The 15,050-nt window shown below is 50.4% G+C and overlaps 3 protein-coding genes across 6 annotated transcripts in view; 1 reads left to right on the forward strand and 2 right to left on the reverse strand.

Moving 5' to 3' along the window:
* Positions 1-1,632, reverse strand: part of SAP30BP (SAP30 binding protein) — a 32,854-nt gene extending 31,222 nt beyond the window's left edge. Inside the window, exons 1-2 of one of the 4 annotated variants that reach the window (XM_069543922.1) lie at positions 1,425-1,632; positions 108-217 (exon numbers count right to left, since the gene is read on the reverse strand). In XM_069543922.1, the coding sequence (XP_069400023.1) occupies positions 108-217; positions 1,425-1,530 (216 nt within the window). In that variant the 5' untranslated portion in view covers positions 1,531-1,632. Of the gene's footprint in view, positions 1-107; positions 218-1,387 lie in introns of all 4 variants that reach the window. The other 3 variants (XM_069543925.1, XM_069543921.1, XM_069543924.1) reach the window with 3 other exon arrangements.
* Positions 1,633-1,698: 66 nt separating this feature from the next.
* Positions 1,699-15,050, forward strand: part of RECQL5 (RecQ like helicase 5) — a 29,812-nt gene continuing 16,460 nt past the window's right edge. Inside the window, exons 1-8 of the mRNA XM_069543920.1 lie at positions 1,699-1,880; positions 2,393-2,530; positions 3,528-3,649; positions 4,649-5,167; positions 6,098-6,200; positions 6,898-7,009; positions 8,157-8,319; positions 9,808-9,887. Coding sequence (XP_069400021.1) covers positions 2,404-2,530; positions 3,528-3,649; positions 4,649-5,167; positions 6,098-6,200; positions 6,898-7,009; positions 8,157-8,319; positions 9,808-9,887 — 1,226 coding nt within the window. The 5' untranslated portion in view covers positions 1,699-1,880; positions 2,393-2,403. The remainder of the gene's footprint in view (positions 1,881-2,392; positions 2,531-3,527; positions 3,650-4,648; positions 5,168-6,097; positions 6,201-6,897; positions 7,010-8,156; positions 8,320-9,807; positions 9,888-15,050) is intronic.
* Positions 12,180-13,702, reverse strand: ERLN (endoregulin). Its single transcript, XM_070289231.1, has 3 exons — positions 13,591-13,702; positions 13,436-13,511; positions 12,180-12,475 (listed from the first exon to the last, which is right to left on the reverse strand). Exon 3 carries the CDS (start codon positions 12,467-12,469, stop codon positions 12,290-12,292), a length of 180 nt encoding a protein of 59 aa, XP_070145332.1. The 5' UTR covers positions 12,470-12,475; positions 13,436-13,511; positions 13,591-13,702; the 3' UTR covers positions 12,180-12,289.

Here is a 15,050-nt window from a genome sequence, read left to right on the forward strand (position 1 = left end):
AAAAGGAGGGGAGGGGGAAATGGAACACTGTTGGTACAGGTCAGAAAGTTTCCGACAAATGAAATGATGCTTTGAGCAGCTGTGGATTTGGGAATAGATTTACCTACCGACGGTTTGCTGTTCTCATCCTCCTCCTCTTCATAACCATCTTCATCACCCGCAAGGCGAGAGAAGTCATCCTCTCCATAGGCTTCAGATACCAAGCCGCCTTTCTCCTCTTAAACAGAAGAGAAAAATAAGATGAATGACTGGGAAAAAGAATGGAGAAAAACACGAGTCATTTGAGTGGCCAGGACTATCTCTTACGAGACAAGGAAAACCTAAATCTCATTTAAGTGACCTCTGGCCCAGATTCCGTTTTGGGGAAGACTACAAAATTTAGTGTATGAATTCATTAAAAGAACAGGAAAGAAAACCAAGTAATATTAAATTTCATTTTTAATGCTTCCAATCCACCTATGCCAACTGAAGCATACTTTCCTCTCAACTGTTATATCGCTTTGTTTAAGCCCCTCTTTTGATCTGCCTATGTCTACTTTGTATAATAGGCACCAATGAACTAGTCTTCTCATACAAGATGAGGACTCTGTCATCCTCATTTTTGTGAGTCCTCCCCTAGGAACTGGATCTTAAAACAGGGGTGCCTTGAGAGGTTCCCAATCATATCTACTTGAGAAACAAAATATTTTTCTATGTTTAAAACAAAAACAACAACCCCCGCCAAACAATGCAAATTACCAGCAGAGAACTTCCAGACAGGCCAAGACCACTTGCACTGAGAAGCTAACAGTCCAAGCCCCTCCATCACTTCCCAATGAGGAAACCAAGGCTCAAATATGTTGGGTAACTTGCTGCCTCTCTTCACTCCCATATAAATCTGTTCCCACTTCTTACTACTGTTATTCTCAACGTGAGTACAGTAACAAAATATTGATGGGCTTTGAACAACTCACAAAGTAACGGAATCGCCAAGAAGCCTTGGAAGGATCACAAACGCTCAGGTCCTTCCCCAGATCTACTGAATTAAGACTCTCTCACGGTGGAGACCGGAGGTACAAAGCTCCAAGATATGTCTAGGGCATATTATCAATTAAAAGATTCGCTCTTCCCCACAAACAAGCCCGGAGAAAACAGGTAGTGGTTCAGTAGCCTTGGATCCTCTCTCCCCTTTGTCCATCCTTCTGCCCAGCACCATGCCCAGCACGGAGACTTTAAGTAAATTACGGAAAGATAATCGAATCCAAGGAAGGAGACGGTCCATTCGTGCTACAGAGCGTATAACGCTCGGTCTAGCCCAGGATCCTGAGCGCCCTTTAGGGCTCCGGGGCCCGATACTTGGGCTACAATGACCATCTCTTTCCCTCCCGCCGGCTAGGGGAGCAGTAACCTGATTCTCCCTTTCCGGTTCCCTTCTCGGGCCTCACCAGCCGCGCTGCCTGCCGTTTCAACTCCAGCCTCTCCGTCAGACTCGGGCTCTGAATCTTCCGCGTAAACTGCCAGAGACGACAGAACATTCTTCTTCCCCGCCATCTTATTTCCACAGCCCCGGTGTGGCTCACTTCTATGACTCCAAAGAGCCGACTTCCGCCCAGAAAGGCGACTTCTTCCGGATCCCAGGAGACCCCGCGCCCCTTCCAGACCGGGAACCAATCAAAACGGCTCTTTCGGCGCCTGGCTCCGCCCCTCGTGCCAACGCTTGCATAACGTCATCACTGCGCGACGGACACAAGCTTCTGTGGGATATACCTGACACTGCTTTCCCAGCAGTTTGGCTTTTCAGTTACCTGAGGCGTATGAGGGTCTTCGAGTAGTTCCCGAGCCAGCGGGCATCAGCGGCCCGACAAGAGCCCTTCGTTTCTCGGAGCCCACGGCCGGCTCTGATATCTTGGGGTTAAGAGAGGGAGGCTTTCGCTGGGGAAGGGAGAAATGAGCAGATCTGAGGCTGAGTAAAGGGGAGAGCTGCCCTCCGGGGGGTGGGGGAGAGGGTGATGGGAAGAAGGGGTCAGGTCCCAGAGGAAGAATGGTTGTCAGTGGCCGTGCTTACGGAGTAGAGGGTGGATCTTAGGGAAAAAATTCCATCTTCTCCAAACTGTTCCGGACATTTGTGTTTCTTCTCGTGATCTGATTTCTAGCTCTGCGCTGTACGGTGCCCTGGGATAGTTCGAAGATTTTATTTTCACTGAGCATAAAAATAGAGATGTTAATTACTCAAGAATGTATTGCTCCAGGCTCTTCACCTGGAGCTATATAACTTGAAAATAGTGCATTGTTTGAGCATAATAAAGCAAATTTATACTCATAGAGATTATAAAATAAGCAGTCTTTTAAAAGCAGAACAGAGGTTTCTAGTTGCAACCATATGATCATCACCTTTGCCTTAACCTTTGGCCACTGTTGGTAAAGATGAGTACCCATCCTTCCTCTCCTTTTGACCCTGAGCGTCGAGTCCGGAGCATGTTGAAAAAGGTCTTTGGGTTTGACTCTTTTAAGACGCCTTTGCAGGAGAGGGCGATCATGGCTGTAGTGAAAGGTAACGTTACCAAACTACCTGTGTTTACATTTGTGCTGCTGCAGAGCACTTTCCTTTTTAAAAAATATTTATTTTTATTTATTTGGCTGCATAAAGTCTTAGTTGTAGTTGTGGCACGTGGGAACTAGTTCCCTGACCAGGGATCGAACCCAGCCCCCCTGTAGCACAGAGGCTTAGCCACTGGACCACCAGGGAATTCCCTGCAGAGCACTTTCCTTCTGACCCTTCCTACCTCCCCGCCTTTGGGCCATATTTGGTTTTGGAGATGTAGACGTGTCACCCTAAACTTACTTACAGTTTTATCGGCAGAACCACCCAACTGTTCTGATTCTGATAGTTCACAGTCAGAGCTAAGGTTGTCTTTGAAAACACTATATATTTCCATTGTCTTTTGTTTGGTGTAGACAGCAGTGTGTGTGGGGGTGGGGTGGGGGTGTAGTTGGCAGGAATAGTCTTAAGGCAGTCATCTTCCAGGTAATTTTTTTGTTGAAGATAGAGTGGCTTGGGTCCCTGGTAGGGAAGGAGTAATAACATTATAAACTGGAGCTGTGTTGATAGATGAAGATTGTCAAGGGGGGAGCAGGAATGTAATGTCAGTGACACTGTAACATTTATAAACAAAATCCCTCTAAGTGATGTTGTATCCATGTCTATGCAGATATGATCACCCATCCAGAAGGATTCAGCTTTCGTTGAATCCTGATTCAGCTCAACCTGATTCAGTTCAGCCATCCGTGTCCCAGCAGACTCCTACTCCTTACCCTTGTAGTTGTTACCTGTTCTGAAAATGATTGGCTGGCATTGCTGAATCTCCCTGGATCGCTCCCCTTGTCCTAGAAAGGATGGGAAGGGAATTGCAATTATATTGAGACCCTTCCATGTGCCAGACACTCTACTAGGGGTTTTTCTTACATTATCCTTTAATTGTCAACAGCCTTGATGAGGGGAATATATAAAAGGCAGGAGCGTTGAGATGTTGTCCTCTTGTCTTTTGCAGGTGATCAGGATGTCTTTGTGTGCATGCCCACTGGGGCAGGAAAGTCCCTCTGCTATCAGCTCCCTGCTCTGTTGGCTAAAGGCATCACCATCGTGGTCTCTCCTCTCATTGCTTTGATTCAGGTGAGGCTCAGGTGAATGAAGATGGCAGGCCAGAAAGTTTAGGGGACTTTTTTCTTTTTTGGTAGCTGGAAGTTTACTTCTTTCACTGGTCTTTTGCCTCTTGCTTTTCTTTGATTTGTCTTTGTCCCTCTGTATTGGGTTTCTGAATTGCCTAAGTGTGGGGTTCTCCACTAGTGCATATCACTCTGGTGGGTTATGATTGAGTCCTCTCTGTTTTGATGGCCTGAGGTTCTTACCTTCCTTTGTAACTTTTTGTCTGGAGGAACATGGAACTGTATGTGTATGTACACGTACATTCTCATATGTATACACGTGCACTGTTGATGTTCTAGAAGATGCAGATGGGTAGAGAGGTAAATTGATATGGGGGAATCCCTGGTATGTTCTGCTTGCTTCTGGTGGGCATACAGCTGTGAGACAGAAAAACAGATGAGAAACTTGTTGGGATGTTGTTAACTGTACTTCTGGCTATATTTAAAGCCTGCAGCTGGGCTGGTAGAATCAGAAATGAGGAAGTGTGGCTGTGTGGGTAGGAGCCATCCACCATGAGGAAAAGGAGAAAGAGAGCAGGCAAGGCAGAGAACAACAGTGACCGTGCTTCATGAGTGTGCCCTAGTCTCAGGCTTTGTGCTAAGTGCCTTCGGGGTGTCAACTTGCCTCTGAGGCATAAAAGTTCATTTAATCCTTGCAGCAATCCTATTAGGTAGTTTTACTCTTTTTATAGTAAAGAGAAAGAAAATGAGAAAGTTGAAAGTTTAAGGACCAGCTGAAGAGCATGTGGTAATTGAGCTGGGATTAAAGGATTAAAGCCGTGTCTGTCTAGCTCCACACTTCCACGACTTCCTCTTTACCTCTTTTATGCAGAGAAGACACGTTGGAGGGTGGAAGGAGGATAATTTATGCCTGTGAACTACCCTCAGGGAGTCACGGAGACATTTACCTCTGAGTCCTGAGGGCCACTTACTGTCTGCTCTGGGCCTCTCCCCCTTCTGCCTTCAGGACCAGGTGGACCACTTGCTGGCTCTGAAGGTCCGAGTGAGTTCCCTGAACTCGAAGCTGTCGGTGCAGGAGAGGAAGGAGCTGCTTTCTGACCTGGAGCAGGAAAAGCCCCAGACCAAGCTTCTGTACATCACGCCAGAGATGGCGGCTTCCACCTCCTTCCAGCCCACCCTGAACTCCCTGGTGTCTCGCCACCTACTCTCCTACCTGGTGGTGGATGAAGCTCATTGTGTTTCCCAGTGGGGGCACGACTTCCGCCCTGACTACCTGCGTCTGGGAGCCCTGCGCTCCCGCCTGGCAGATGCCCCGTGCGTGGCTTTGACCGCCACGGCCACCCCGCAGGTCCGAGAGGATGTGTTTGCTGCCCTGCACCTGAAGCAGCCAGTTGCTATCTTCAAGACTCCCTGCTTCCGGGCCAACCTCTTCTATGACGTGCAGTTCAAGGAACTGCTTCCTGATCCTTATGGGAACCTGAGGGACTTCTGCCTTAAGGCTCTTGGACAGAAGGCTGATAAAGGGGTGAGGGCACCGAAGTCAGGGGTCGAAGGGCCAGCGGGGTGCTAGCCGCAGCATAGAGATAGATTCTCGTTTCTAAAAACTTTGTTTTTTTCCAGCTTTCTTAGCCAGGACTAGCTGTAGCTTCTTTTTTTAAGGGGCTGCACTGTGTGGCGCAGAAGGCAATGGCACCCCACTGCAGTACTCTTGCTTGGAAAATCCCACGGATGGAGAAGCCTAGAAGGCTGCAGTCCATGGGGTCGCTAAGAGTCGGACACGACGGAGTGACTTTACTTTCACGCATTGGAGAAGGCAATGGCACCCCACTCCAGTAGTCTTGCTTGGAAAATCCCATGGATGGAGAAGCCCAGAAGGCTGTAGTCCATGGGGTCACTAAGAGTCAGACACTGAGTGACTTCACTTTCACTTTTCACTTTCATGCATTGGAGAAGGAAATGGCAACCCACTCCAGTGTTCTTGCCTGGAGAATCCCAGGGACGGGGGAGCCTGGCAGGCTGCCATCTATGGGGTCGCCCAGAGTCGGACACAACTGAAGGGACTTAGCAGCAGCAGCAGCACTGTGTGGCATGGAGCATCTTAGTTCCCTGAGTAGGGCGCAAACCTGTGCTCCTTGCGGTGGAAGCCCCAGCTGTAGCTTCTTAAAACTCTCACACAAGCGTTTTGGTTTCCTGGCATTGTTTCACTGCTGGGGTTCCTGGACTCCTCCTTTGCAGACCTATCCAGGGCTTGAGGGGAGGAGGCAGAAAGGTTGGAAAGGTTGAGTTCTGAGCCAGTGTGGTCCCGCCTTGTTAGAAAGTGGCGGGGCTGTGCTAGGTGGTCTGCCTCAGAGGAGATCGTGAGGCTGAAAGAGCCACTTCTGAAGCGGCCATAGTACGATGGGCTGAGTGTTTTGTTTTCCCAATGCTTGTTTTCTCCCTGTGTCTCCACATTCAGTTGTCCGGCGGCGGCATCATCTACTGCAGAACCAGAGAGGCCTGTGAACAGCTGGCCATAGAGCTTAGTTACAGGGGCGTGAACGCCAAGGCGTACCACGCAGGTAAGGGGCGCCTGAGCTCTGTGGCTCTCCTCACTCGGAGAAGCCTCTTAGCCAGTCTCTTATTCCTTAAGAATCCTGGCTGATCAGACGGTCCATCATCTAGTTCCAGATACCCAGGCAGAGCTAAAATGATTCACTTAAATCCACAAAAAGGTGCCTAGACATGAATGAGATGTAAAAGGACCTCCTGAACTCTTGTCGTCACCCTGTGCCCACCCAGCAGCAGGTGATGAGTTTTTTTAGTCCAGGAATTGGTGCTGTGGGAAGAGCACAGGCTCTGGAGGCCAATAACGACGTGGGTGTTTGGGGGTTGCTTTTTGTCATATTTATTTGGCTGCACTGGGTGTTAGTCATGGCACTTCTTGTGGCATGCGAACTCTCAGTTGTGGCATGTGGGATCTAGCTGCTGACTAGGATCGAACTCAGGCCCCCTGCATTGGAAGCATGGAATCTTAGCCACTGCACCACCAGGGAAGTCCCTGGACTTGGGTTTGAATCCTGGCTCTCCCATTTATGAGAGAACCTTTGCCACCCACAGGCCAGGGTCTTTATGTTGACTGGCTCAAGCTCGGCGGCTTAAGTGCCTGACCCAAGGTCATACACCTGGTGGGTGATGGTTTCACAGTGTGTGTGCAGGTAGGCCCCAGGGGAAACCCACAAGAGATGCGAGCTCCCTTCCTCGCCCTCTCTGTTCTAGGGCTGAAGGCTCCTGAGAGAACACTGGTGCAGAACGAGTGGATGGAGGAGAAGGTCCCTGTAATTGTGGCGACCATTAGTTTTGGGATGGGAGTGGACAAAGCCAATGTCAGGTGAGTTCTGGTTCTTGTCTGACTCTGCCATTCGGGCCCTGGCTCAGGCTGGGGGCGAGCCACCTGGTGCTCTTCCTGGAGGACCAGGACTCTGTGTCCTTCTAGGGCCAGGGGCCGGGGGGAGGGAGCGGGGAATGGAGGCCCCAGGACAGCGTCCCTGGTACATAGTCCAGATGCTGACAGTCCTTGTGTGGTCTGCCGCCTGGCAGCAGAGAAGCATGGCCAACCCTCAGGCTCACCCTTTAACACAGTCCTGCTCACTTTCATCTTAGCAACTGGAGCTTGTGAGAGAGTGGAATGAAGTATCTTAAAGCCACTCCCTATGGGAAGGCAAAGGCAAAGATCCTGTTACTGTCTCCCCTTCTTGCTGCTTACTGGACAGTCCAGCAGAGATGGGTGTGTCCCAGCCTCCTATCCCCACACTGGCCACTGTTGGGGTATCTTTTACCTCCAGCCACTCTTGACCTTCTGGAGACATTATGAGCTACAGCCCCAAGTCCTTTGCTCAGATTAATACCAATAGTAATGCCTTGTGTAACTTACAGAGCACTTTTGCACAGTTGGTCTCATTAAGCCTCACAGTGACCCTGCCTTGGTCAGGGTAGGAATTAGACCATGAACTACACTTGAGAGAACATGGACTTTGGAATCAGGGCTTGAACCCTGGGTCAGCTGTGTCTTGTTAGGGGCCAGCTTTGGAATCAGACACCCCTAGACTCAAATCCTAGCTCTACCATCCCCTAGTACCAATTTACTTTTCTGAATCCCAAGTTTATTGTCTATAAAATGAGGCTAGCTCACGTGGTGATGACTGTAATGATTAAACAAGACAAACGTACACTGGCTCATAGTGGGTATTTAGTAAGTGTTATCGTTTTTGCTCTTCAAAGATGTTGTCGAGGACTTATCCGGCTCCTAAGCGTCCTAATCTTATTTAAATCCACCACTTTTTCTATGGGCTGCTCCATGGCAGGGAGGCCTGCTGGCAGGCTGCAGGTGTCCTAGCCTTGTTACTCTGGGGTCCCGTCTCTCCCTGCCAGCCTCCCCACTCCTGGTACCTGTGAAGGGCCCTGCTCAGCCATCCCAGAGTCTCTCCTCCCCTCGGCTTCCCCACCGCATCTCATGCTGGTTGTCCCTTGGATCCTAGGTTTGTTGCCCACTGGAATATTGCCAAGTCTATGGCTGGGTACTACCAGGAGTCTGGCCGGGCGGGCAGAGATGGAAAGCCTTCCTGGTGCCGCCTCTACTACTCCAGGAGCGACCGCGACCAAGTCAGCTTCCTGATCAAGAAGGAAGTTGCAAAACTCCAGGTGAGTCCTGGACAGTAAGAGCCCTTCCTGCCCGAACCCACCGCTCCACCATTTCACACAGCGTATTTCTGAACCTAGATGGAGCTTCTGTAATCTGGAGGGGTGCTTCTGAGGCTTGAAAGTACAAGGGGGCGAATGTGGTGTTGTTGGTAGATAGCTTGTAACAAGGTTAGACTTTTTTCTTTATACTTAGTTTATCTTCGTACAGTCTGTTGTGTGTGTGTTGTTTTATATAGAAAGAAAGTGAAGTCGCTCAGTCATGTCCAACTCTTTGCGACCCAATGGACTAGTAGCCTACCAGGCTTCTCCCTCCATGGGATTCTCCAGGCAAGAGTACTGGAGTGGGTTGCCATTTCCTTCTCCAGGGGATCTTCTCAACCCAGGGATCGAACCCGGGTCTCCCGCATTGCAAGCAGACGCTTTTACCTCTGAGCCCATAGTCAGGATCAATCCTGCCTTGGTGGTCCAATGGTTAGGACTTGGTGCTTTCACTGCCATGGCCCCAGGTTCAGTCCCTGGTCAAGAAATTAAGGTCCTAAAAACTGTGTGGCCCAAAGAAAAAGGATTAGCATTAGTCCTGTGTGTCACCTGGGGCTGGAGATCCGGTGAAGATACTTTTGTAATGTAAATTAAACATCTACAAAGCTACCTTTTCAAAAGACCAAATACTTGGATACATAAATAATCTTAAATTTCTATAAATCCTGAACCTATGGAAAAATTCTGTGTGGTGAAGGTACCATCAAGAGAGGCAATAGATAAATAATAGACCTGGAAAAATATTTAATGTAAAAGGTAAACCAAAGGTTAAAGTGGGCAATTAATAGAGAGCTTTCCCCAACTGACAAGAAAAAATAAAGGATATGAAACAAAAATTCCCAGAAAAACTTATCAAACAATATATCCAAAGATGTTAAAATCTGGTAGTAGTCAAGGAGGTGCAAATCAAACTTAAGTCTGACACATGTGTAAAGAGCTCAAACCCTGCTGCTAGTGGGCACACGTAGGAAGGAGTGTCTACACTTTGCCAGGAGAAAAATGCAGGGTTACAGTCTTTTGCGGAGGGAAGCAATCTGGCAATATCTATTTAAATTTTAAAATTCAGGTCGGGAATTCCCTGGTGGTCCAGTGGTTAAGACTCTGTGCTTCCACCACAAGGGGTGAGGTTTGATCCCTTGTCTAGGAATTAAGATCCCACATGCCAAAAATAAAAGATAAAGAGTATATATACATAGCCTATTTCTGGAACTGAGTCCCCTGAAATTGCTTTAAAAAAGTGACTGGGACCTGCCCTGACTAGAGCTGGAACTTTGGGGAATTTCTATATTCCAAAAGCTGCTCAGGTGATGCGTGGTCAGGTGTGGAGGAGGCTGTTTTGTGAATGTCTTAATTAGTGTCCCTTGCTGTTTTTCTGTCTCATCATTTGTTGGGCTGTGTGGTCATCCAATTATGTGAGACTTTTGCTGAACAGTTGTTTCTTGTCTCCAGGAAAAGAGAGGGAACAAAGCATCTGATAAAGCTGCAGTCTTGGCCTTTGATGCCCTGGTGGCCTTCTGCGAAGAGTCAGGGTGAGTGACGTATCTCATGTGTGGAGCCAAGTGTTGAGACCTTTCCCTCCCCCGTCACCATGCGTTAACCTGCTCATGCAGGGCAGCGCCTGGGCCAGCAAGGGACCCCTGCCTGCTGAAGGCCGTCGTGTGGGATGTTTCCTGCCAGGGAGCATGGAAGGTGGTACCGCCCACTTTTCCATGGAGGGCCTCAGAAACTCTGGCCCTGTGAGGATTCATTGCGTAATTTGGGCGGTCACCCACCCATCCCACTCTACCCACTTCCAGAGTGGCTGGCCCCGTGAATGACTCAGTTCCAAGAGATGCGACCAGTTCTGCGCCACTGGCGTTGTGGTTGTCACGTGCCGCGGAGCTGGACCACTGGCTTCACTTGTAGGGTAGTCAGTCTCGTCCCAGACCCAAACAGAAACGTGGCTCAGCTTATCTCTTAGGGGGCGGAGGGGCGGTATTGTGCTTGGAGAGACACCATATTTCTAACGTAACAGCAGCCTGCCCACTTTGGAAACCACGTATCTGTTTGATCTGCATCTGCTGCCAGAGCGGCTATAAAAGAGCCTGATAGCTGCTCAGGGTGGGTGCCGGGCACGAGCAGCTGGGGGCACACTGTGAGGAACATCCAGGAGCATTCGAGACAGGCTGGGAGCCCTGGCATTTGTATAGCGCTTGGCTCAAGAAAGCTCTTTGATTCCTCTGCTCTCATTGGTTAGATCTCATTGGACAACCTGTAAGGTAGATGCAGAGCTGATGGCTTCAGACATCGAGTGGACCAGAGAGGTCGTGGTCACGAAGCTCACAGTAGGACAGATGCTAATCCCCATCTTCTGATTGTCAGGGACATGCACGTTTTCATACACACACACCATCTTGGTTTTTGCCGGACTAGATTCTGGAAGCACGGAGCTGATTAAGTGCACGATACTCGTGTCCAGCAGAGGTTTGAGGGTTTCCTCTGGAGACCAGAGAGGCTCTTACTTGGGCCGTATGTTCTGACTCTCACCCCCTCCTCTTCACTGATGAGTTGGTGGCCCCTGGGTTGAAGCTGTTCCCTTCTCTAAGCGGCCATTTCTCATTTGGCCTCACAAGACCACACCCAGCAGAGGTGGTCAGAACCCTTGCCCACAGCCCCTGTGACCAGAGCCCTTTGTAGGCACTCATACTATGAACTGCTAAATTAGGCCTCCTTCAGCTTCTTGAGTGAAGCACTTGTCCTAAGAGGGCTCTGTGTCCTTGCTGGGGATCAGAGTCCCCTGTGCTGGAAAGCGCCCTGGCTGGGTTCTTGTTGGGGATGAGTCTGAGGCTCTGCAAGGCTGTCCGGAGGCTTAGCTCTGCCACCTCTAGGCTGCAGCAGCTCACCACACAAGAGGCCAGGTCCTCCCAGGGGCCTCTGCCTTCTATCTCAGCCCAGGGAAGTGGGGCCTCTTAATGTGTCAGGGGCCGGGCATTGGGGGGCTTCCTGTTGCCCTGTAAGCCGCCTTATCTCCTGTCTCTCTTGTTGCACGTGAGGGTGTCTGATGCCAGGACTTCCAGGCCCTGGGATGGAGTCAGCATGGCTGGTGTGGCTAGATTTGAAATTACTCTTTGAATGAAAGAGAATGTCTCTTTATTGCACAAATGGTACATAGCACAAAGGCAAAGCCCCTTCTCCACCAGACATTTGCCGCTTTTCTAAGAATAGCCTGGTTTGAGGTTGACTTTGAAGCAGCTGTTTGCGAAGGGAGGGCACCTGGCAGCAAGAGGCAGGCCAGCCTGATGGCGTCGGCAGAGGCGGGGACATGTCTACAAAGGCTGCATTGTAGGCGGTGCGTGGGGGCTGGGGGCCTCTGTGAGGGATACCTGGGCACCTCTGGGACCAAGAGAAAAGACATGAAGGCCAGTGTGGGGCATCCAGCCGGCTTCCTCTCTTCTGTGTGCGGCTACTTTCTCTGAGCACGACCATGAAATGCATTTGATTACTGATGACGTGGCCAAATTTACCTTTGAGTGTAAAAAGGAATAGTAATTAGGTGGAAAGTAACCTCTGGCCTAGAGACCTCTGCACCCTGAGATAGGAAGAACTGCTTTGGTTTAGGCCTAGATTATACTGGGCTCTGCTGTCTCACAGGGTCTCCAGACTCAGAGAGCCAACAGTTCAGGCCTCCCCCTGTTTATCCATTCCTTTGCTCATTTGTTCAACCAGCAAACATTGATTGGTACTGACTCTAGGCAAGGCACACCAGAAAAGGGGTACAATGGGGAACAGAAAGAGACCCAGCCCCTGCTTTCTGGTACTTGAACCAGTGGGGAAGACAGGCATTTATCAGATAATCATATGAAAAATGTTTAATTCCAGACTGTTAAAGGGCTTTGAAGAAAGAGTACATAGTGTTTTGAGAGTTGGCCCCCTTGGCCTGCAGAAAGTCAGGTCACGACTCTTCATTCTGGTTGGTCGTTTTGGTCATGGGGAGGAAACCAAAGATAATAGCAAACAAGATGAGAGACAGGACCGTGGTGAAGAACAGGATGATCACTGCCAGGCCCCCCAGGTCCCAGGGGTTCTGCCAGAACTCCAGCTTCCAGGAGTATTTCGATAGCATTCTGTCCATTTGAACCTGGAAGGCGGGGACAGACGCCCTGAATGCCAGGGCTTCTCCACAGCCCTCCCCATGTGCTACTCCCTACTCCCCTAACTTCATTCTCTGGTGCCATCTCAGAACAGCAGCCACCTCTGCAGTTAGTGGGCATTGAAGGGACGCTGGGTCATGGGGCTCGGTGTTTCCGGCAGGCAGCAAATGGGCTTTCCTCCTCCGCAAAAGCGAAAGCAGGGACTGGCACCAAGGGCAGGGGTGGGGAGGGTCCGGTGCGCTCTGCCTTCCCCAGGCCTTTCCTGAACAGCCCTGCTGTGATCAGGGACTTTCTCTCCCATCCCTGACACCTGCTCAGCCAGAACCTGAAAAGCACTGCTGTAGGGCCTTCCCTGGTGGCCTAGTGGTTAAGACTCTAATCCTGACCCCAGTGCAGGGGGCACAGGTTTGATCCCTGGTCAGGGAGTTAAGGGCCTGCACACCATGTGACACGGCCAAAAAATAAGTGAAAAGCACTGATATAGACCCTTCCCGGTTTTCCTGCCTCAGTTCTGAACTGAGAGGTCTGCACTGGAGCCAAGGAGTGGACAGACTCAAGCTGGGGGCTCAGCCGGCTTCCTCAGAGGCAGGACCAACTCGTCATCTTGAAACATGGCTGAGCCGGGCAGGCTGCAAGCCGGTAGCCAGTTGAAGGGAGTGAAGGCGGAGAAGGGAGGTGCCATTACCCGGCTCTGCTGCTCTCGCTCTGTGTCCTAAGAGAGGGTGGGTCAGGGGAACCCTTCAGAGCCACGCTTTGTGGGGCCTAGCTGAAGACACTGCCAGGAGACTAGAGCTCTGCCCCGACTCAAAGAAGCAACTTTTGGGAGGAAAAGGGGTCGCTCTGATGGCTGGCCCTGACCAGACCTGCCTGCTGTCACCAGAGCAGACAAAGGTGGCCTAGGGCCTGTTGCCGAGCAACCGCATTCCCTTTCAGCCTTTCCCACTTACCCCTTCTGCTGTGTTCTGCCCTCTTGCGATGCTGTTTTGGAGGGCTGCTCAGGGCGTGTGGGTTGAAGTGTCCTGGCTGAGACAAATCAGAATTGGAGTTGGGGGGGAAGAGAATGGCTCCAGGGCCCTTGCCCCAGGCCACCTGTCCCCCTCACCTGTGTCCACTGAAAGGACCTGCTCAGGAGGCCCCAGGGCTGGGGCGCCACCCATGGTTGCTTGCTTTCCATGGCACCAGGTAGATGATTAACCACAGCTCCTGCTGGCACCTCCTGGAACCAGCATGGGGGTGTTTATCACCAGTGAGGCCCCGGCTTCCTGCGGAGCCCTGACTTCTCCCTTGGTATCTTTGCCTCTCAGGCCTGGCCTCAGCTGTTTCTTGTGGGTTCCCACCCATGGTGTGATGGAGCGGCCAGGAAGTGGAAGTGGGGCCTGTGCCCTGGTGCGTGGAACCTGGTGGCCGCCATCCCTCCTTAAAAGATGGGAGTCAAGTGTCCACAATGGCCAGGAACTGCGCTGGGCACCTTGTGTCCAGTTGTGAGCAAGAGAAGCAGGCTCTGCCCTCCCAGGGGTTCCTTTCTACGGCCTGTTCGAGTCATGTGGGAGTATTTCTGAAGGCCTGTGCCCAGGCCCCTCCTCTGGGTGTGTTAGAACCCTGTGGTTGGTAAAGCTCTCCAGGTGATTCTCATGTGCAGCAGGGGCTGGAGGAGGTGGTGGCCGAGTTCCGTGAAGTCCTTCTTAACTTTCCTGGCCTCATTGACCCGGGCTCACCTGCTGCCTCGCATTTCCTTCTGTAAAACACACTGACTAATGAATGCCCTTGGCCTGCCGGGGTCTAAGCACACCCTCGGGCTTCCACTCCATCAGCTTAGTTGGATTCTTATCGAGAGTCAGCTATTTGTTCCCCAACCTGTTTTGTGGCAGCTGTAGTTGTTATTATAATTACATAATTGCACTTAACATTACATGAAAAGGAAGCAATGGTAATAGCCGAAACCCCAGTTTTACAACCAGGGAACAGGCACGGAGCAGTTAGGTAGCTTACCCAAGGTCACACAACTAAGAAGTTACTGCTCTGAGGTTTGGACCCAGCTGTTCCACTCAGCTGCACAATCTGAGCTCTGAAGCACTATGTTGGACCTCAGAACAAGCAGAGAGGGAACGTATTTCTTTCTGTAAATACTACTTGACCACTTTAGAATCATTCAGATGGCATTTCTGTCAAAAATAGATGTGGACAAGACAGCTGTAAACAGTTCCTAAAAATGCAGGAGGATTTCACAATCAGGTTTCTTTGCAGATGCCTTTTTTTAGAAAGCCGACTTTTACTTTTTTAATTTAAAGCGCTATTTGCTTGTTTGACCGTGTCGGGTCTTAGTTGAGTCACATGGGATCTTTTGCTGCAGTGCATGGACTCTCTGGTTGTGGTGCACAGGCTCAGAAGTTGTGGCATGTGGGATTAGTTGCTCCGAGGCAATGTGGGGTCTTAGTTCCCTGATCAGGGATCGACCCTGAGTCCCCAGCACTGCAGGGTGGATTCTTAACCACTGGACCACCAGGGAAGTCCCCTTATTCTGCCTCAAAGAAAGAAAAATTAGCGAATAGACAAGTCAGGAGA

Source organism: Ovis canadensis, chromosome 11, assembly GCF_042477335.2.
Source record: "Ovis canadensis isolate MfBH-ARS-UI-01 breed Bighorn chromosome 11, ARS-UI_OviCan_v2, whole genome shotgun sequence".
NCBI classification, from domain to species: Eukaryota; Metazoa; Chordata; class Mammalia; order Artiodactyla; family Bovidae; genus Ovis; species Ovis canadensis.

Coding starts and splice junctions, on each gene's coding strand:
- ERLN (XM_070289231.1), bottom strand. CDS start 12,469: ATGGACAGAATGCTATCGAAATACTCCTGGAAGCTGGAGTTCTGGCAG.